Source organism: Anastrepha obliqua, chromosome 1, assembly GCF_027943255.1.
Source record: "Anastrepha obliqua isolate idAnaObli1 chromosome 1, idAnaObli1_1.0, whole genome shotgun sequence".
Lineage (NCBI taxonomy): Eukaryota > Metazoa > Arthropoda > Insecta > Diptera > Tephritidae > Anastrepha > Anastrepha obliqua.
Window position 1 is genome coordinate 98,968,180 of NC_072892.1, and position 23,343 is coordinate 98,991,522.

At 37.5% G+C, this 23,343-nt stretch overlaps 1 protein-coding gene across 2 annotated transcripts in view; it reads right to left on the reverse strand.

The window, feature by feature from the left end:
• The window catches only part of LOC129253167 (uncharacterized), a 159,157-nt gene that overhangs the window by 86,905 nt on the left and 48,909 nt on the right, over positions 1-23,343 (reverse strand). For both annotated transcript variants that reach the window (XM_054891437.1, XM_054891436.1), the window contains exon 2: positions 5,540-6,781. In XM_054891437.1, coding sequence (XP_054747412.1) covers positions 5,540-6,470 — 931 coding nt within the window. In that variant the 5' untranslated portion in view covers positions 6,471-6,781. The remainder of the gene's footprint in view (positions 1-5,539; positions 6,782-23,343) is intronic.

A 23,343-nucleotide genomic window follows, 5' to 3' on the forward strand; every position in this document is an offset into this window, starting at 1 on the left:
TCGGCTTAAAACTGTAGGTCCCGCCACATGTAGAACAACATCAAGACGCATGCGACAAATAGAAAAAGGAGCTCGGCTAAATATCCAAAAAGGGTGAAAGCGCCAATTATATATATATACATTATATATATATATATATAATGTAGGAAATGAGAGATCGATCAGTTTTTAAAATAATTGTTTGTAAAGTCAACAATATCAAAAAAATCAAAAAAACGCTCTTAATGATACTTGATCTGCATGATACTTGTATCTTCACAAACTCGTTCGCCCGCAAATGTTTATTCTGATATTATTGCAACAGCTTTAAAATTCAACACTTTGGCTCGATTGATAATATTTCTCCCATTTTGTTAACAGCACTTTTAAGAATTCACTTCTATTTATTAGCGTACACGAGTGTTGTCATTGGCTCAAGAGCACTCACACATACACACACACTGATTAGCAATTCTGTGATTAAAGCACTTGCAAATAATTCCCACTCAACAAGGCAGCAACATTACCTTATTGTGTTGCATGAAAGTGAAATGCAAATCGCAGCGTTGTAAGCAAACACTACTGCGCCCAAGCGCACTAAACACATACTACTGGAAAATACACACACACACGCATATATACATATACCAACACAGAACAGTATATGCAAATGAGTAACAAAAAGGCATTCAAGATGAAAGCGGAAGTCAACGGAGTTGAATGCAAAGCTCAAAGCAAAAGAAATTGAAATGAATGCATATTTACAGGCGCGCAACACTATTGAGACCGCAAGTGCCATCATCACCAGCGGCAATAGTTTCTACTGACAACACTTCTCTGCTCATATACATAAGTATGTAAGATAGTACAATATATATTTACGCATTATTTATGTATGCATTTTTTGTTGTGCTGATATGGCTTGTTTTTGAATACTTTGACGAACTATGAGCGGAAGCGGGAGTAATGGGTGATGTAGATGCGTGACTATATACAGCATAAAGGCGTAATGCCAACTTGTCGATGTAGCTGTGCTCTTAACAAAACACGCATGTGACGTTTGGGCTTAGCAAACTTCTGTAAACTTAAATGTTATCGAAATTTTATCACAAATTTCATACTTTTCTACTGAGTGCCATCATTGTGTCACTTAATAATTTCATGAGTTTGTTATTTAGTTACATGTAAGTACCTCGAGTTCAAGTTCATTCTCAAATGGTAGGTACTTTCTCCATTTGCGTTACGCGAGAACAAAAGTTAGGTAGAAGAGAAATTGGATTTCTACAAGAGACGGTAGATCTAGGGATGATTATTTGTAAAAGATTCAACTCTTATAATTGTCAGCCTATAACGTTTGCAAACAAGTTTTCACACTTTTTATGACCGACAGAGATTTCTTGTTAACACGTAGAGAATTCCATCTAAACTAATATCCTATGGTACTAATCGGTGACCAAATGCCAAGCATGTAGGATCCTGGTGACACTCGGCGCAAACTTAATCGTTTGGTTCGAGTAGCCTTTGGCAACATAGCAATCACTATGATTCTCTCAACGTAAAATGCATAGAAAGCCCTACCAAACTATACTTATACTTGTAAATAAAGGGTATTGCCAAAGTGGCGCCCGTAGTGAATAATTCCTAGACGGTACCTTCTTTTCATGCCATCTTTGACATTTGTCAAGTAGACAGATGTACAATTTTACACGATAAAACAACGAGTTCAAGTTATCGAAACTTATTATAAAATTGTAGATATTTAAAAACAATATATCACAAAATTTGGGATGTTTTTGGTGAAAAATTTCCTAGAAACTTGCCGACGATAGAAATAAAACTGGCATATTTAAAACGTTCTGTTGAGAATATTGCTGCTGCTTCTGGAAAGTGTTGCTGAGCAACTTTCAGCATCGATATCTCGACATTCTCAACAATTAGACATTAATGAATCGACTGTTTCACGGATTTTAACTGTAAATGGGCTCATGATGGTGGACATTTAAATGATGCTAGTTTTCACATATAATTGTTAAGAGCCGTATTTGGATTAAAAATAGTGAAACCAGACAGAATCTTTAATCTCGGTAAATGCCATCTAATGTTTTAACCGGACCATATAATTTCCTTAAGACACGCCTTTCGCCATATCAATATCATTTGATGAATATCATTTGTTTTCAGAGTTCATATTCCTGCGTCATATAAAAGGTCCGGACGTATCAGTGTTGTGTGCATTCCTATTTTCTGGGCTGTGAGCAAATCTTTTGATTTAAATAGTTTTATGTTTGGAGCTTGGTTTTGTTGTTAATAGCTGATATTTAAAAACCTAGGTATTTAAATTCAGTGATATTTTCGAAAACAAAGTTGTTTATAAAGCGTTTCCTAATAAGAGGTGGTTTTCCCGTAAAAGATCAATGGTTTCGTGGCTTATGTGGCACGTAGCGCCATCTTGTTGAAAATAAACGTTGTCCAGATCAATACAATCCAATTCCGGCCATAAAAAATCCTTAATCATCTCTCGATAGCGCAATTAACTATTGGCCCAGCTTCATTTTCGAAAAAGTAAGGTCCAATGACTCCGCCGGACCATAAACCGCACCAAACAGTCACACGTTGAGTATAGAGAGGCTTTTCAACAATAACTCTTGGATTTTCTGAGCCCCAGATCTGACAATTTTGCTTGTTGACGAAGCCACCGAGGTGGAAATGGGCCTCATCACTCAAGATGATTTTTCGATGAAATTCCGGATCATTTTCATTCATTTCAACGACCCAATCAGCAAATACACGACGTTGTTGGTGATCGGCCGGCTTGAGTTCTTGCGTTAACCGGACTTTATAAGCCTTAAGATGTGGGTCTACATCTTTATGCAAAATACGGTGTAATGACGTTTATGGAATACCTAATTCGACGAGGAATGGGCAAACCTGGATTTTCTTCAACACTTTCAGCTACAACAACAATATTTTCGGCTGTTCTTGAGCGGCGTGCACGGGTTTTACACTTCACGTCACTAACTTGTCCCAACAGCTCGAATTTATTCACCAATTTCTGTATTGCGGTCTGACAAGGTGCTTCTCGATGACGCAAAAATGTTCGAGTTTTACGAACCGTCTCAGCTAAATTTTCACCATTTTTAAAGAGAATTTTAATAATTTCAATGCATTGCTTAAGCGTGCATCGTTCCATTTTTATTAATGGCGTAGTTTCTACTTGTCAAATATCAAAAAATGACAGCTTTCAAAATGACATCTACCGAAATAGCGGGCTATACAAAGTAACACCTGTTATTGGAAAACCCTTTAGTTAGATCATCGCATGTAGTGTTATTGGTACTTAGTTTTCTCAGTATTTACATGTAGTCCTAGAGCCTTCGCATTTTTATCAACCAGTTTAAAGACGCGTGTAAGAGTGTTTCTGTTTTAGTCATAAGAAGAATATCATCAGCGTAGGCACATATCTGAAAATCATTATTTAATAATGTTCCATTAGGGAGTATTTCTTGAACAGTGGTGTGTAGCATTAGATTGAATATTAAAAATGATATTCGTCTTCTTGTTTTACACCAAATATGACTTGAATTGGGTCTGATACGTTTCCTTGCACCAGCACTTTACTTGTGTGTTCGACAATGTACGGAGAATCAAATTAATAAACTTCAAAGGTATTCCAATTTTCTGAAAGCAGTATTTTATTTGTTTCCTAACTATACTGTCAGATACCTGTTTGAAGTCAACAAAGGGGCAAAATACATACAAATATCAATGTTATATTCGTTAAACCTGTCAAATATCAGATGGACAGTAGAATCTTAATCGATCGTTGAGCGGCTGTTTCTGAAACCACATTGGTAACCGCCTAGGATGTCTTCAGCATAAATATTCAGTCTCTCAAAAAGAACATTAGTAAATACTTTATATTAGTGCTACTTGAGGAGTGCCAGACCGGCACTTGAACCATTTCACCTACCTACCTAAATACTTTATAACGAGTATTAAGTTAGGATATGCCTCTGTAATTTTGGCATTTAGTTTTATGTCTTGATATCCTTCCATCTGCGGAATCGAAGAAATCGCGACGGAACTATTAAATTAATATGGGAGGAATTTCAATGTCAAAAGGAAAAGACAGCCATTGGTTTTCATAACGTCCTCTCAGAAGATCTCTGCACGACTGCTATAACTCAAGTGGTCTTACTGGTTATCTCGACCTTATTGATTACTTCACAGACACATTATAGGTTAGGATACCACGGATACTAGGCGAGCTACTAAAAGATGGGAAAAAATCAAAGTTTGCCGTTTTTCAAGACAGAATGGACTGAAACCGATCTCGTGTTGAGTTCGTTGACACCTCTACTATCGTTGAGTCCTTTACCTCAGAAGCTTTAAAAATGGTTAAGAAGAAGAAATAATTTCTCATCGCCTCTGCAAGTGGCGCTACTGTGAAGAAATGTGTTGCAGCATCTACATGATCAATACAAACACTTTTCCAGTGGTTCTACTGGAATGGAATTCATGCGCTCTGTCGAAGATGAAAAAGTTAAAGCGGAAAGATTAAATAGATTAAAATATATTCAACAAATTTTTTAAACTAAAGACCTAAAGTCAGAAAAAAGTCCATTAAAATATATACAAAGAATAGGAGGATAAGTTACTAAAAAATTGTCCTCCTTTCTCCTGCACTCGGATGTCTGCCATTGACTGCTGAGAGCAATATACGAGTACACAGTTCGTATCGAACCCGAGACGAACAGAATGGTAAATCCACATAATCCCACGCCAAAATAAATACCGAGTATTTACGAGTAATATATAAGTGCCATACATATATATATGTATGTATATATGTATGTAAGTCGGCAAACATATTTTTGGAATATTTTAGAATACTTAGTCGTTTAGCCTACAGCTGAAAAATGCGTGCACTTGAAAATTTGCATAAAAACCATCCTAAGTAAATATTAATTCATGCGCCAACAATGTCAGTCGATCAAACGGATAGACAAAGTTTACATTTCGTCGTTGACCATTTTTAATTACTCTCATGCAGTAGGAATGGTCACACAAACACAATACCCGCCTAAATCCCTCCACTCATCGCGGTCTCATTCGTGCTTGGTATGGCCTTGCCTACATTGAACTTTGAATTTATTAAACAGACAGCAATGAAAAAGATTCAATGAATAAAGATAGAAAAAATGCGAATGCGCAAATGCAAATGACCGTAGTTGCGTCGTTGCGTCGTTGCGTCGTGCGCGAATTGTGCAAATAAATATGTATGTATGTAGGTGCATGTCTCTATACATATAAACGACCATGTAAATAACTGCGAATACATTTATTGCACTTATATATTGTACATACCGATGTATAGACGCAAATAACTGTACTTATGTTTTCCGCAAGACATAAATATTTAAAAATATCTATAAATGTCACTCGCTGTGGTCGCTTAACGACAAGTGTTAATGTGTTTTTAGTGTCTATACGTGTGTGCGTGGGTGAATATGAGTGTGTGTGTGTGTGTGTGTGTATACGATAGTCGCTTTGTACTCACCTGCTTTGCATGGATCCATGTCGATATCGTCGGAAAGTCGGTGCTGTACTTTCATATTCATCAGCTCCTCGATGGAGTATTTGCTGTGGTAGTAGCGCTTGCCGCTGACTCCGCGCAATGGTGAGGTAAACATGTTGTGACTAAGATGGTGTGCGTGCAGCTTCCGCTGCTGCCAACCTCCCCCTTCCGCTACGTGCCGCACTTTCTCGAATAGTTCCAATGGCTTTTGCGGTTGTGGCTGAGATTGGGTCTGTATTTGTGGTTGTACTTGCTTCTCAAGCTCTGCTTGTTGTTGTTGGTGATGATGGTGATGATGATGGTGTTGAGGATGTTGCTGCTGCTGCTGATGGTGATGATGATGATGCTGACGAGTTTGGCTGTGATGCTGGTGCTGGTCATGCATGGGTGTCAGTTGTTCAACCCCCTCCTGCTGCTGATTGATATGATTGTGCTGCTCCAGTTGTTGTTTATGATTATAAGCATTGCTATTGTACTGATTTTCTACCATAGATTTCTCCTTAACAGAGGAGTCCACAGGAATTACGACATCTTCCTGCTCCTGAAATAACCTTTCCGCTTCCTCCACTTTCTCGGACAATGGCGTAAATGATGCGGACTGTGGCATTGTTTGAGAGGCGGCCTCTTGTGGTGGCATCGCGGTGGCATCTCTTGATGGTGCATTGTTGTTAATGTTATTGTTATTACTATTGCTGTTGTTGCTATTGCTATCGTTATTGTCATAGAGTAGTGCGCTCTTGGCATGCGCGCTGATTAAGACTAAAATTGCGGTCGCCAGCAGCACCGTGTAGTGAGTGCAGCTCAACAGGCTCCTTTGGCCATATCCGCTTCCGCTGCGGAATTTATGCATTCGCAATGGCAATCGATTTTTAGCGGCAATTGTGTGCAACGACTTTTGCGGCGTGCTCAACATCTTGACACGTTTCGTAATATTCGAAATTAAATTTTCACTTTTTTTTGCGTATTCAACAATTTAATACTTTACACTTGATTTGTCTCAATTGAATTCACATCTACAAGTAATTCGAGGTTCAGGTTTTCTTAACACTCTCAGTTTGTGGGGTTGGAAACTTTGCATTATTTCAAAACACCACCCATATTGGTTGTGTGCCGATATAGGTATGGCACTCACTTTGATTGCTGTAATTTTATAAGTAAATGTTACGTCACTCTTCACTTAATTGCCGTTGTTTATTGATAGTTGAATCTAATAAAAATGTATGGCTGCAAATGAAAAGAAGAAAACAAATGAACTTGTTAGTTTGTACACATATACTATACTTAAATATGTAGAATAATACAAATAAGTACAAGATGAGTTTCAAAATATAAGAATACTTGAACATTGAAAAAAATAAATAATTCTGGTGCTGCTACGGTTTTTCACTGACATACTGTCTGCATCCCATGATATTCGGTCGAACGAAACGTACGTATGGCGTCTGAAGTCGGATGTCTAAATCTAGCAACCCGAATCCCGAAGTTCCCGAGGTGCCCGTGCTCCTCATTTAATTTTCACTTATGCTTGTTACTAAACCTTTATTTCAGTATTTTCCGATTTAGAAATTTTTAATAGATATTTATTAAGGCTTCCTTTATTTTTGTATATAACTCTTCCATAGCATGGCTTCAAAAAAGCACAACGCACAAAGACACATCTGCATTTTTTTTGACAGTCAGGCAGTTGCATGTCTCAAATAATACGATCCAAACTCCTTGAGGATTGCTATACTGTCCTTCACACCTAGGGAACGAATAACATCGTTTTGTTGTTGGGCTACAACCTTCTTGTGGGCTCACCAAGCTCACCAAATTAAAAAGTTTATCTTTCTCTGCGAATGTGCAACTCTCGCAAGGCCAAAGCTGGTACTCCTATGATATAAAACAAAAAACCTGAGGAAGTACTCCACTTTTAGGCTTGGGATCAAGGCCAATAGACCACATCATCAAGTCGTAGTGCATTATGACCCAATAATACATATATTATTATTTTTCTGCAATGTTGCCCAAATTTAAATAAAAATTTAAATGCTCGCAGACAGAAAAAAAATTAATTAAAATTCATTAACTATGAATACCAACAGCATATTTTAACCCTCATAAGGATTAAATATTGCATCCACGACCAACCAGATCACATTTTCAGGAGTACAACTGCTAGGACAGTAGGAATGGTGTTCTAGAAAAATCCCGCGATTTATTTGAAACCCCGAAATCGTGTCATCTGCACAGTAGCCTTGAACGTAGGTATATCGAAGGATTCTGAAAACGAATATTTTCCTCTGTACCGCAGTTGATAAGTGGTATACGCTTTTAATAAATGATCGTGCGGATATAAATATGTTTCCCAATAAGGATGGGTCGAAATGGAATAATACCCTGTGCGCGAGTTACAAACGAACCTCTTATCTTATTTGCATGACACTATGTATGGAGTGTGACATCGTTCAAATATGGGTCGCGGCTTCACACAGTAGCACGGAAGATTCAATTTTTTGTGACTCTGCTGTATGGATCCGACTAAATTTGAGCACTAACCAGGTTTATGTTGAATTGACTGATCCCTAGTGAATTGCAGTTTTTTGGCATCATTCGACGACTGCAGAAAATAGAAAAAAACAACAAAAACTCTAGGTGGGTCAAATTGTCCGATCTATTTACATATGTGGCCAAATCATGTCATTTCGACTCGTTCATTATAAAGTTGTATTATTTGCACATCCTGTTCAATCGTATAAATTGCCATGGTGATGTGAATAAATAGATAACAACAGTTATCTCTATTAGAAAGCCCGCTATTATAAGCAAGGCATGCTAGACAACTGGAACTCATGGCTGCAGAAAATCCTATCACAACTATGTATGAATTCATCAGAAGTCACAAAGATTTTGAAAATTTTGAAATGTGAACTCAATATCTCAAAAATAGCACAGTTAATCGTTGCGCTTGCATAATGAATCGTTCATTGTGCGTACTCGTTTTTAATTATCAATCAGTATTTTCATATTCAGTGCACTTCGATGATAGTTAAACCTATATACATAGGTACATAAAAAAAAAAAAATAAATTCGATAAATTTCTGAAAATCTGATTTTTTACATATAATTCGGTGGAAGCCTCAATAAAAGTTTTAGAACATGCGGGTGCATATTTATTTGACGCTAGAGTTGTATTCATAAAAAGTGTTTATGCTTCACGTTTGCCTTCTGATGGCTTTTCGAAGAATTACAACTTTTAGATCCAAATGTTGTTTTCGCTTTTTCTAAAAGCAATAGCTTTAAACTTTTTGCAATAAAAATGTAAAAATACAGCAACATAAAAAAATAAAATCCATGTATATATATTACTTTCTCCGACTAAAAATATCGTAAAAAATGTTACTTTGAACTTTGGGAATTTGTGGGATTTTTTACCATGTGAATAATTAAGGGTCTTGTCCAGATTTTTGTGAAAAAATTTACCGATACTGTCACTACCTGATCTCGAGGATGAGCTCATTTGTAGCTTTTTTATTTCAGATTTATAGCTCGGTGGTTTGTTAGCACACAGCTGTATTCGTTATAAACACAGTGAACACAGTATACGCTTTAATTTAACATTTTATGAGCCATTTGAGAGTTACACCGATTTGCTCCGCAAATGAAATGATAAACAAAAAGCGCAACTGCGAGAAGACGTGAGACAAATTTAATGCCCTAACTATCCTTTAACCACGATTGATAGAAGTAAGATTGCGCCAATCAGAGTGACGTCACATTAGCTGAGTTGTGCAGTGCTGCCAACCATTTGCTCTTCGCAATAAATTTAGCGTTTTTTTATACCCAAATTCCAAAAAAAATTTAAGTTTGGTATTTATTTCTTTTTTCTTTTAATTTAGAGCTACCGAAAATGTAACTTAAAACAAACTATTTAAAGAGGATAAAAAAGTCACTCTGAGAAGATTTTAGTGCTAATGAAAATTTGTTGATTCCTTTAAAATTTGATATTTTGAAAGTGTTAATTTAATTTTTTGCGGCTTTTAACTCTTCTTAACATTGAAAACTTTTTACTGAATGCGAATTAAAACCATAGTGGTGTAATCCTTTCTTCCGGTCCTCAATCCTTAGTGGGACATAGGGCATCAAGAGGTGTATTCATAGTAAAACTAAGCAACAAAATACTACTGAAGAAACTATAACGGCATTTTTACATAAAGAGTACCTTATCTCGTTACATAACCTCAAATATAACCATAACACATTTATTAAAAAAAAACGCACATTTTAAAGATTATTTGTCACGCATACAAAGTTCTTTAAATAATTCAACAAAAATTCGGTATTTTATTTTCTTTAAATGGGCATTTTAGTGCTCTTTTATTTTCAAAGCTGGGCAACACTGCAGTAGTGAGAGAGAGATTTCACTGCTGAAAGGAGAAGAACACCAATAACAACCGAAATCGGGGGCAATGCAACCAGATGTTAAAAAAAGTAAAATTAAATAAAACTAAGTAAATTATTGAATTAATTTAAAAAAAAAATTTATTTTACAAAATTATAAACATTACACTTTAATTAGAACGGGCTAGAAAAATGTCATGAAGAAAGAACTAAAACTCTAAATAACAAAAAATTCAAATCAAGTTACGCAAATGGTAATCTGGCCATACTGGTGCTAATATGACGTCACTCATTGTCAAATTTGCTGAGAGCAAAGTAACGGTACCACGAAAGGCACCATCTCATTTTTCTTTCCATCATGTCCTTTAACAGTGGTTATACTTTAGTCTACCTCTAGCATGAGAAAAAAGTTTCATGAAAGTTATCTATCGCTTGGAGTTGTTTAAAGAGTTTTGATCAGAAAATTGAGAGAATGTAGAGAGAAACTCGCTCACGCGTCGGAAGCAAATTATGTAGTCACCAAATTTGTGCTGCAAATTGTAACGAAAAGAGTATTTTTACCTATGTAAATAAGGTGAAAGGTAGAGAATATGTATGTATGTTGAATAATTAACCTTTGTATATAGTGAATTTACTTTCATTTCTTGTTTATATTTTTAATTCACATTTTTATTCAAATTAAAGCAAGAAATTAAACGAAAACATTAGAGTGGGGAAAAAGAAATCCATCAAAATTTTTGCGCAAACGGTTTAAAACTGTTTTATGGTCGATCTTTAGATCCTGGGCGACCTGGGCTTCGAGTACTACCGATCAACTTCGATTATTTCTGTGATTTTATCGACATTTCCTTTAAGATCAAAAATGACTAAACGGAATCGACGAAACCAAAATTGTACGTAATTAGTTGTAGGCACCATAAACACTATTCACAACTTCAGCGGCCTGGCTTACATTTTCGCCTCTATCAAATAAAAACTCTAAAATGGGTCGAATATTCTCTTCGCACATAGACCAAAAATTGGTTCATAGTGATACCAAGTGTTAGTATGGAGAGTTTATCTTATATTTTTTCTTTGATACACAGTTTGGCAAATTTAAGTAGGCTGCTAAGTTTTTGATCTGCCACACTTTCTAATGTTGAAAATGACGCAGAACCTAAACAGTTTATTCATGTTGTGCTAAGTGCATGGCAGCGGAAGAGTAGGTGTTCCAGGGTACCTCTCGCGTTGACTTCGTTACGTATTGTACATGTAACGTTCTGCACTAGCTTCAGTTTGGCCGTCAGTATCCCTACTACAAGTTTACACTCTTTGCTAGAAAGAGATAAAATATAGTTTGTACGTCTGATATTGTGCTTGTGTAGCATGATTTTCGCGATTCTGCATGAGCTGTGTCTTTCCCACCTAGAATTCGCTTCTCGAATCATTGCTGCCTATAGGTTAGGTTGACTTGGCTGGCTGAAAGCCATCACATGGTCCTTAGTGGTACCAGATGGAGCTTGCGTTTCCTTGTAGTAGGCTTCGTTTCCTGCAATACCCTTATGTCCGGGTACCCAATAGATCTTTAACCGTCTGTCTGCGGCTAGTCTCTCTTTGGCTTCCCTGGCCCTAAGAATATTTTTAGATGAAATTTCATATGAGTTTATTGCCTTTATTGCCGCTTGACTGGCAACGTATATATTTATGCTATATACATATATATACGAGTGTGTTATATACATATATACTGCATCTATATCTAGTCGTTGTTTGCAGACAGGTGGTTGTATACCGGCCGTGCTAGCTACTGGAAGATTAGCGCCTGCTTTGGCCAGCACATTCACTCTCTTGTTTCCTTCAGCTCCCTTTTAGATGGTGGCTTGTTTCTTAGTTCCTAGCACATCCATCTTATTCCGGCATTGTCGTAAGCAGTGTATGAGTGTTCGGAGGAATGTTCTCTATGGCTAAGTCTGCGGCTTTCATTACCGCGAGCCAAGCTAATATATTTATTTTCTAATTTGAAATGAAAAAGTAAAATGCAAAACATTTGGTTTGACGGGAATATTTTTCTGGAGAAGTCTGACAAAAAGAATACTTACTATCTTCTTGAATATTTTTCCATGGTTTTATTACTTTCGCCATCAAATTCTTCTTTTTCTCGTTATCTAAATTATTTACAATGTAAATTAATAAATTTGTATTACTTTTAATCCTGGAATACTAATGTTAGCCGATGCGATTTTTCGTAGCAGTTTTTCTCTCACTTTGCCGATCGCTTACATACACTTCTCAGTTGCCGATTTTATATAACAGGTGGCGCTAAAGTAATGCTCCTATCAGAAAATGCTATAAATTTTGCGATTTGCCCCTAATGTCAGTTCTGTTTTGACATTTGCGAAATACACGTTAATAAACAAGAACGTTAATAAACAGAACGCGGAATATTGCTGACTATTTATTTGACCAATAATCGGTCGGTGACTTTGGCACAACGTGAATTTCGTTGCAGATTTCCTCGCCGTCTAACGCCTACTGGTGAAACACTGCGACGTTTAGTCGCTCCCCTCGAAGAGACTGGCACAACACGAGATGCTGCCAGGCGTGTCAGACCCCGGAGTAGCCGTTCTGCAGAGAATAGGTATTGCTGCTGTAGCCGAGGATGTCATGGAAGCGCCGTCGACATCGACTAGACGACGTGCCACGCAAATGGGTATCAGTCGACGGTCTTTACAGCGAATTTTGGTACAAGATTTGAAGATGTTTCCGTACAAAGTCCAAACGGTGCATCAGCTGTTAGCTACTGACAGCCAATCGTGTCTAACATACCCTCAAGCCATCCTTAATCACCACCAAGAGGAAGATGATTTTTCATCAAAAATAATCATGAGTGATGAGGCCCATTTCCATCTTAGCGGGTACGTGAATAAGCAAAATTTACGCTTCTGGGCACTGAAAATCCGCGTGTAACCCACGAAGAACCATTACACCCGCTCAAAGTCACTGTATGGTGTGCTGTTTTCGCTGGAGGACTCATCGGACCTTTTTTCTTCGAAGACGTCGCGGGCCAAACGGTTACTGTGAATGGTGAGCGCTACAGAGCAATGATCAATGAATTCTTTTTGCCGCAACTTGATGAATTGGGATTGGAAAACATGTGGTTCCAACAGGACGGTGCAACGGCACCCACTGCACGTGCCACAACCGATATGCTGAAGGATGCATTTCCCGGGCGCCTAATCCCCCGTTTTGGCAATTTGCACTGGCCAGCAAGATCGTCTGATTTGACCGCTCCAGACTTCTTTTTGTGGGGCTTTTTGAAGTCGCGGGTTTATGTCAACAAGCCTCAGACTCTTGCAGCTCTTAAAGACAATATCCGTCAAGAATGTGAGGACCTATCGCCGGAAGTTTTGGCCAAAGTGATGGAAAATGCCATAAAAAGGGCTCAAATGGCAATCAACTGTGGCGGCGGCCATTTACATGACATCATATTCTCGACTTGATGTAAAAAATATTAAAAGACCAAATAAAAATAATCCACAAGAAGAATCAAAGTTTTTCTTTTTTTTTTAAATTACAGCCAAAAAACATCGCAAGGTTACTTTTGCGCCACCTGTTAGTTGTATGAAGTAATATTATTGTGGAAAGTGGTGTTCTTTTGCAGTGATGAAGCTCGTGTTAGTCGATTCGACTAATAATTAACATTTACGTAACTTTCAGGCTTTTAGCACCCTTTTGTTCTCGAATTAGAAGTAAAGAGCTTGAGTTTTGTTATTTTAGGATGGAAAAATGAGATTCAGCTTAACAGGCGATTTTATAAAAATAATGCGCAGAATGGCTAAGCCTACGTGTGCGAGGTACAATAAAAGCATATGTGGAGAGCACAAAGTTGAAGTCTGCAACAATTGCTCTTAATAGTCCGGCAGCTAGGGGTCGATTTTAGACTGCGTTTTTATGCCGTTAAATTCTTGATTATACTTGTGACTTAGCTTTCATGAATAACGAAAGTGAACGTCAGCTGGCGCACCCGCGGTGGGAGGGTACGAAACGTGTCGAAAAAAATGTCTACCAACTCATTTTATACCGGCTGAAATTTTTTTCAAGTATTGTTGTCATTTAGTAGAATAAAAAATAAAATAGTCAGCTGCGCGGTAGAACTGGGGAAATACGTCAGCTGAACAGGCGAACTTGTAAAATAATAGGACTATGAATAAGTTCGTGCGGTTTTACAACAGATTTCGTAACTTGATTATTATTCCATCGATCCACATTTCCAAACATTCATTGGAGAGCTACTGTCGTAAGGCACAAACGTCAGTATAAGTTTTTTATTTGAAGCGTAAACAACAATATTTTTACCACACTTGAAAATGTCGAATTTCGTGCCAAATAATGTGTTTTTGCGGGGAATTCTTCTTCATTATTTTAATATGAAGAAAAAAGCAGCCGAAAGTCATCGTATCTTGGTGGAAGTTTATGGTGAGCATGCTCCAGCTGAGCGAACGTGCCAGAAGTGGTTTGCACGCTTTAAAAGTGGTGATTTTGGCTTGGAAGACGAAGAACGCGAGGGTGCGCCGCCAAAGTTCATGGATACCGAATTGGAGGAATTGCTCGATCAAGATCCGGCTCAAACGCAAGAAGAGGTTGCAAAAACTTTGGGAGTTGATCAATCAACCATTTCCAAACGTTTAAAAGCCATGGGAATGATCCGAAAGGTAGGCCATTGGGTGCCGTATGAATTGAAGCCAAGAGACGTTGAACGCCGTTTTATGGCATGCGAACAACTGTTTCAACGGCACAAAAGAAAGGGTTTTTTGCATCGAATTGTGACTGGCGATGAAAAGTGGGTCCATTACGACAATCCAAAACGTCGGGCAACGTATGGATACCCTGGCCATGCTTCAACATCGACGTCGGCGCAGAATATTCATGGCCTGAAGGTTATGCTGTGTATCTGGTGGGACCAGCTGGGTGTTGTGTATTATGAGCTACTGAAACCGAATGAAACGATTACGGGGGATGTCTACCGACGACAATTGATGCGTTTGAGCCGAGCACTGCGAGAAAAACGGCCGCAATACGCCGATAGACACGACAAAGTTATTTTGCAACATGACAATGCTCGGCCACATGTTGCACAAGTGGTCAAAACATACTTAGAAACGCTCAAATGGGATGTCCTACCCCACCCGCCGTATAGTCCAGACCTTGCGCCATCCGATTACTATCTCTTCCGATCGATGCAACATGGCCTGGCTGACCAGCACTTCCGTAATTACGATGAAGTCAAAAAATGGATCGATTCGTGGATTGCGGCAAAACCGACCGAATTTTTCACAAAGGGAATCCGTGAATTGCCAGAAAGATGGGAAAAAGTAGTAGTAAGCGATGGACAATACTTTGAATATTAAATTTGTAACCATTTTACGTCAATAAAGTTTCAAATTTCGAAAAAAAACCGCACGAACTTATTCATAGTCCTATTACATTAAAAAGTAAAACTACTTTATGCCGATTAAAATATTGTTACATAATTTTGGACACATATGAACATATAATAATGATGGTCAGCTGCATTTATAGCGGTGGGAAGACCGTCAGCCGAAGCAAGAATGTATCATTGCGTTCATACATCTCGGCAGTGCGCGGAATTTTCAGTGCTTCCAGGCGTTATTACATTCAGCAATTACTGTTTTAAATTGGTCTGCTGTATTTGTAAAATAAATAATAAAGCGCCGAAAGCCACAATGACTCGAAATTTGAATAAATGGATTGTAGATTTATTCCTTCTATGAACTCTTCAGTTTGAATGTTAAATGTACAAGACTTCAATTATGATGTACCTACATAAATATTTTCGAACCTTCATATACACATCTTGGATATAGGTAATGCGCAGAAATTGATAACACTATGGGTATTGATAACATAATCTAACTCCCTCTAAATATTTGTGATTCTGAGTAGTGTATGTAAGTTTCAGACTGAGAGTGCAATAAGTGAATTTGTGTAATTACACATGCATGCATGTATGCTACAACCATACCATCACTATAACTATCACTCTCTAATTTATGCAAAATTAACAATCACATATACGGGCGAAATTCCCGCTAGCCTAAGCCAAACTTTATGTTAGACTTGTCATTTCCATTTTCCCTTTATCGCTGAAATCTATGCACTCACTACAAGCGAAACCACAGGACAGTTGTTGAATAAAACCACTGCAACATAAAATTCATTATCCCAAGCGAGTTGATATGTATATTCGTAATGTTTTTTGAAATCTAATTTAAGCCAAACATTGCCTGCAAACGCAATTAGGATGAGACAATTAAACCATGGCTATACATTTTTCTCTCCACTTATATTTGTATATGTACGTAGTTGCATGTATGTGTGTAGTTGCACAAGTGCAGGAATTCATGTACATTTGTAAGTCTTGTTAGTCGTTGTGACATTGTACTACTTTATAAGCTGCTGAATTTCCCGACGACTCGGAGGAATAATTGCCAAAAATGACTTTCAAAATTTACACTTCCAAATTGAATGCTACATAAAGGGCGCACCAAAGGAGCTATTGAAGCAAAAGCAGCAAAGATACTTCTTAAACATACAAATGTACATACATACATATACACAACCATACATGTGAATATGTGCCGCATAAGAGCTTCAGATACCCGCAGCGGTTTTAACGAAAGAAAGCTTCGTCATTACGGCGGTTTACAGCTAATGTCGCCTAGGGCGAACGATAGCAAAACCGAAAACAAAAAAGGAGACTAAGTACACAAGGCCATACTCGTAATGTCCGCCGCTGCGAAGGAAAGGGGAAATGATGGAGCGATGACAACAGCAGTGACCAACATGCAACAATATGGTCTTCATCATCATTCAGAAAAACAACAGCACTGTTTCGTAATTAAATGTCAGCGTAGTGGTCAGCTTTTCTCACTATTCTCCAGATGCGCATTGCTCGTAATTACACAATAAAACGAGGGCTGCATCGCTACATCCGTGAACGTATCGGCAATAGTGCAGAAAAAATCATCTTGTATATATATATTAGGCCGGACCGATTTGTGGGGAGGCAAAAAAATTGCCCATTGCTCTGTGAAAATTATATTCCAGGGATCAAAATAAGAAACTTTGCCGAAGGAACCATACCTCTAAAACGAATTCTGATGTCCCCCAATTTGGGTCGAACTTTTTAGTTTCTTTTCTGTAACTCACTTAAATTAATTTTTTCATTTACATATGTTCTGACTAAATAAATTTCTTAAGAGAAAAAATAGATATTATTATAAATAAATAAAAATAAAGAAAAAACATAGCCATTTAGCTGATTTTTTCATGTAAAGGCCAAAAATGGTGATATTTTGAAATTGGGGAACATCAGAATTCGTTTTAGAGGTATGGTTCCTTCGGCAAAGTTTCTTATTTTGATCCCTAGAATGTGATTTTCACAGAGCAATGAGCGATTTTTAAATCGACCCGCCCTAATATACATGTATATGTATATATATTATACATTCTGTCCAAAAAAGTACCGGGAATTATTCAATAAAACGCAAAATAATTGATTTATCATGAAAATTTATTTCGTTGCCTCCAAAATAGGCTCCATTCGAAGCAATACACATATGCCAACGATTAGTCCAGTCATCAACGCAACTTTTAAATGCGTTTGAAGAAATCTCCTTCAGCTCCTTCAGCGAATTCTCCTTAATGACCTCTATCGACTCAAAGCGGCGTCCGCGGAAAAGTCACAGGGAGCTAAATCCACCGTCGTTCGAGGATATTTGTCGAGTATTTGGTCAAAAAAGTGTTCACAATATGCGTCTTGTGAGACGGTGCGTTATCATGGTGCAAGATTCATGAGCTTTCTTCCCACAAATTGGGCTGTTTCCTAGGCACATTCTCTTTCAAACGTCGCATAACTTCCGAAAAATATTCTTTATTTACCGTAGAACCATTTGGAATGAATTCCGAGTACACAACACCATGATAATCAAAGCAAACGAGTAGCATGCCTTTCACTTTTGACCGACTTTCACTTTTAACCGACGGTTTCGGCTCATGTGGATAGAGTCATTCAGCCGCCATTTATGATGCACGGGATAAACGTTGGGTCCTAATTCACTTCCAATGAATTTTTTTGAAAGCAATTCAACTCTCTTGAAACAAGTCGAGCAACCACACGTCTTAGCGTCTCATAACCAATTGATGGTGTAAAATGTTGCGAATTGATTCCTGAGACACGTTAAAGTCACGAGCTACCTCCCTCAAACTTAAATAATGGTTTCCCAGCACCACTTCCTTGACTTTGTCGACGTTTTTATCCGTTGAAAACATTGTTGGGCGACCAGATCGGCCGTCTGCGAAAGCCTTATACCACTCGTAGACCCGTGTTTTTAATAAAACACGCTCGCCATAGGCTTTCGCCAACATTTTCAATGATTCGGCACATGAAACTCGTTCAAAACACAAAATTTAAAACAAATTATTTGTTCGATATTTTTATTCATAGTGAAAATCGCAGAGCACACCTGCAGTTGACTGACATAATTAAATGCCAAAAACAAGCTAATTGACAGATCACGCTCAAACTCTGCGACACTATAGAGGACAATTGTACCAAAAGTCCAGCAAAAAAAATTTAGAGATATGTGTAACGCGCGCTTTTTAAATGAACAATTCCCGATATTTTTTTGACAGAATGTATATATTGGTGCTTACACCCTTTTTGGGGGTGTTTACACTCTCTTATATTTCTCCTCAAATGAAGACACCTACCGTTTTACGCCGCCTCCGAACATCAGATGATTTTTTAAGAGATTTTTCATGGCAGAAATACTCTCGGAGGCTTGCCATTGCCTGCCGAGGGGTTTAACCTAGGCACTACAGAATGGTAGTCACGCACCAATCCATTCGGCTACGGCAGCCGCCTTTGTGTCCTTACACTACTGACTTAAATCCCTTTGTCGTGCCTGTAATTTTGTAACGAATTTTAAAAATTTTATAATTTTAAGTCCCATTTTCATAATATCGCACTGCGAGATCAACAGTACATTCACGAATGGTTTTACGTAACAGAGAAGTGACTATTCGAACCTTAATTCCTTGTATGCATTCATTTAGCTTTCCTTCTATACATATATATGTCAATATGTATGTGTTTGTCGTTGTATGCGCAAATTGCCTCCCATCGTTTTTGTGTGCATGAGGTAGATGATGTTCAACAATTTCTATCGAATACCCAAACCAGTAATGTGGGAATAATTAAACTGACAAAAAGCACCTGTGGCCATCGTGGTACAATGGATATAGTTTAGATAGTGTTTCATTATATATTAATATACAAAATATATATTTGTAATACTTGAATAGCCCATTGCGGAAATGTTAAATGTCCTAGAATTAAATAAATCGCATGTACATAAATAACTCGTAATTTATTTCATCTAACTACGCGCCGAAAATCACACAATAAATTAGTTAGATCACTCGCAGTAGCTAATAATGAATATTTTCACAAAAAATGTTATCATTTAATTATATATAATGTTAATTTGACCTTACTGTGGGCAAAAAGTAAGGTGAATTTATTTGTCAAACTTCGCGGGATTAAAATTTCGCTCTAGTTATTTTTTTCATGAGTTGGCAGCACTGTTAATAACATCTGGGCCAACATTCATGTGAATGTCATTATCAGTAATATATTTACGCTTGTGTTTACCAAACGACCAAGAGTGCATTTTTAGATTTTTACAATGTCTGATTTGATTGAGCAGAGAAGTCCCATCAAGTTTTGTTTGCGGAATGAAATTTCGGCTGCAGAAACGTTTAGCATGTTGCAGAAGGCATTTGGTGATTCGACCATTTCGCAGAAAAATGTTTATAAGTGGTACAAAGACTTCAAAGAGGGTCGAGAACGTGATGACTTGGAGCGCTCCGGACGACCATCGACGTCAACAGATGACCAACACGTCAATAAAGTGAAAGAGTTAGTGCTCAAAAATCGTCGGTTGACTGTTAAAGACCTTACTGATATGATCGGAATATCAGAAGGATCTGTGAAAACCATTTTGAGAGACCATTTGGGCCTACAAAAAGTCAAATCTCGTTTGGTAGCGAAAACTCTCAATTTCTTGGAAAAAAGTCGTCGCGTTGATGTGTGTGAAACAATGCTTTCAGACTATCAGGACAAGCTCAAATGCATCATTACGGGAGATGAGACTTGGATTTATGCTTACGACCCTGAAACAACCGACCAATTAAGCGAATATCGTGCTAAAGGCGAGGCCAAATAAAGGTCATGATGACACTTTTTTTCGATTTTCGTGTTGTGGTGCACTATGAAATCCTTCCACCTGGCCAAACTTTTAATAAGGAATATTATTTGAGCGTTATGCGTGGTTTACGTGAAACAATTCATCTAAAAAGACCAGAATTATGGGTCAACAACTCTTGGTTTTTGCATCACAATAATGCACCGTCTCATACTGCACTCGTTCTTCGTGACCATTTCGCCAAAAATTCCACGCATATCGTTCCGCAACCACCGTATTCGCCTGATTTGGCTCCGTGTGACTTCTGGCTATTCCCAAAACTCAAGAGACCACTCCGGGGAACGCGTTTCGAGTCGATTGAGGAGATAAAAGCTGAATCAAAGAAGGTGCTGATGGCCATATTTAGAATGTTTCGGGGATTGGAAAAATCGTTGGCATAAGTGTATTTCATCGAGAGGGGATTATTTTGAAGGGGATGAAATTGATTTACAAGAATAAATAAAGATTTTTCATTTTACAACCAAATTCACCTTACTTTTTGCCCACAGCATTGGCGCTTATACTTTTTTTCGGTGTGTTTGGGCGTGCTCCTCCTATTTATGGCGTGCTTGATGTTGTTCCCCAAATGGAGGGACGTACAGTTTTAAGCCGACTCCGAACGGCAGATATTTTTTAGAGGAATTGTTTCATGGCAGTAATACATTTAGAGGTTTATTATTGCCTACCGAGGGCTAACCGCTTTTAGAAAAATTCGTTCTATTATTTGGTGTTTCATGCCCAAAATTTCAAATCCGGGCGCTACCGACTACGGCGGCCGCTACATAGTTTACTTCTTATTTTCATTAGAACCATCGCGCGTATAGCAAAAAATAAATGTTTCACTTAATAATTTTTTCTTGCGTTTGTTCCATTTATGAGGAACCAAATATATTGCAATTTTATTGTTTTCTAATTTCAATAAACTTGTGACGCCGTACAATGGCATTCATTTGCTCATAGATAAAGGGGTACGAGAAAAAGCTCTGGTGCAAATGAACTGCCGTAGAGATTCGTAAAAAAATGTATATGTAGTTGATTGATATTTAAAAAATATAAAAAGTGGCTTAAATACTAGGAAGGTAAAAACTATAGAAAATATTTTTAGGAAACAACAGAAAAAAAAACAATTCGTCTCCCAATAACATCGTAGTTAAAATATCAGGTTTTAAAATAACCCAAAAAATCGCCGAGCACGCAAACTTAATTTTCGGTCGTGGATTACAAATCTGTGGTCCATTTTTCTAAACTACGTAATTTTCTCAAGATATTTTGATTCTATGTTAGCACTGTCTCTCAAGGCGCAGTTTATCACTATGATTTTTTTAAAAGTTATCACTAATATAGAAGGCAATCTATTTTCAATGTATTCTCTTCCCAGCGATGATGGCATTTTTCCCTCAAAAAGAATCAATAAATCGTTTAGGAGACAATGCAAACTTAGAATAGAAATATTTTAAGAATATGACCTGATCCAGAAAAACGGAACACAGATCCATAGTTTTGAACCCAGTTAACGTTTCCATAACGTTTCGCGATGCTACTAGTATCATTTTAACGAGTAATGATGCCATAAACAAAACCTTAATTTACTTTACGGTGCTCGAGCTCACGAACAATCGCTAGCTGTGATTTTCCAGCCAAATATAAGGCAATCACACTATTACGTTTGAAATCCATTACTGATTTTCTTTTTTCGCGTTTACTCTCATTTAGCCAACTAACAGACAGCTGATGCCAACCGCGCACTTCGAGTGGACCCTGTATGACAATTGAGCCGGAAGAATTTTTTAGAGAATTTATGTGAAGCAATTATACAAAAGTCGGCTGTAATTATTGCATTTATCAGATAACATGTATTCAAGGTTTAAACTTTTAATAAACAGAGATAATCCTATTTGTCTTCTTGCTTGTTTTTCTTCACGCAAAATAAATAAATTCCATTTCATTACACGAGTAAACATAAAATTCATTAAAATCACAGTTTCAATATATAAAAATAAAATGTAATAAAAAGAATTGTATGTATCTTCAACTAACATAGATATCCAGCTCTCCTTCGATCATTTCGGAGGTTTAGCCGGTGCACGTCTTCCGTTTACTTTAGAATCTCTAGCAATCCTTATTATTCGACCACTAGGTGCTCTTGTTATATGTGAATTCCAAGCTCGCCTTCTAGTCCTTACAAGTTTAACAATGTAAGTAACTATCGTTTCCTCCCTTATTGTTTCATTTCTTATGCAATCCAGACTAGTTTTTCCTGCTATGGATTGTAAAATTTGCATTTCTGTTGTTCGTAGCATTTGTTTTGTTTTAGCATTTTCAGCACGCGACTCTGCTCCATGCGCCAGAATGGGTCTCATCACAAAGTTGCACACTTTGGGGCTTTACCCTCCGTTCTTAAGTACCTATTCCTGCATATTATGTCTCTAAGGCACCCTGATATCTTGCCCCTTGAGCACATCTTTCACGCATTTCCCTAAAAACGCTGCTGTCACTGGAGATCTCCACCCCAAGGAATTTAAACTTCACCACTTCTTCAATAATCGTTCGGTCTATTTCCAGTTTGTACCTTATTGATATTTTTAATACGACTAAATTATTTGTTTTTTCAGTCGATACCTCCATACTAAATATTCTTGCAGTGACTGCAAGTTTATGTAATAGACGTTGTGGGTAATCCTCTAATTACTTGACCTCATTTATTATCTGGTCCATCACAACGTTGAAAAGGACGGGCTAATTGGATCACCCTGGAGAATTCAAGACATACATGGTATTTCATCAATATATTTTCCATGTGTTCTCATTTTTGTATAGCATCCAGGTTTTAGGTTTTTGTTTACAGTCTAAAATTGCATCGGTACTGTCTTTGCTGTCAGTATTTCCCAATCGTGTTGAATCTTAACTTTATCAAATGCTTTCGTTAAATCGACGAAACACATATGTACATGCAGGAGTATTGAATTTTATAGCTTTTTCAACAATGTGTTGAACTACATATATACTAAATATAATATATGGCGGCGTCAATATCAAAAGCACATGGTATATAGTGAGAACCGCCCTTTAGGAGCTACTTGTCAAATTTTCATGACATT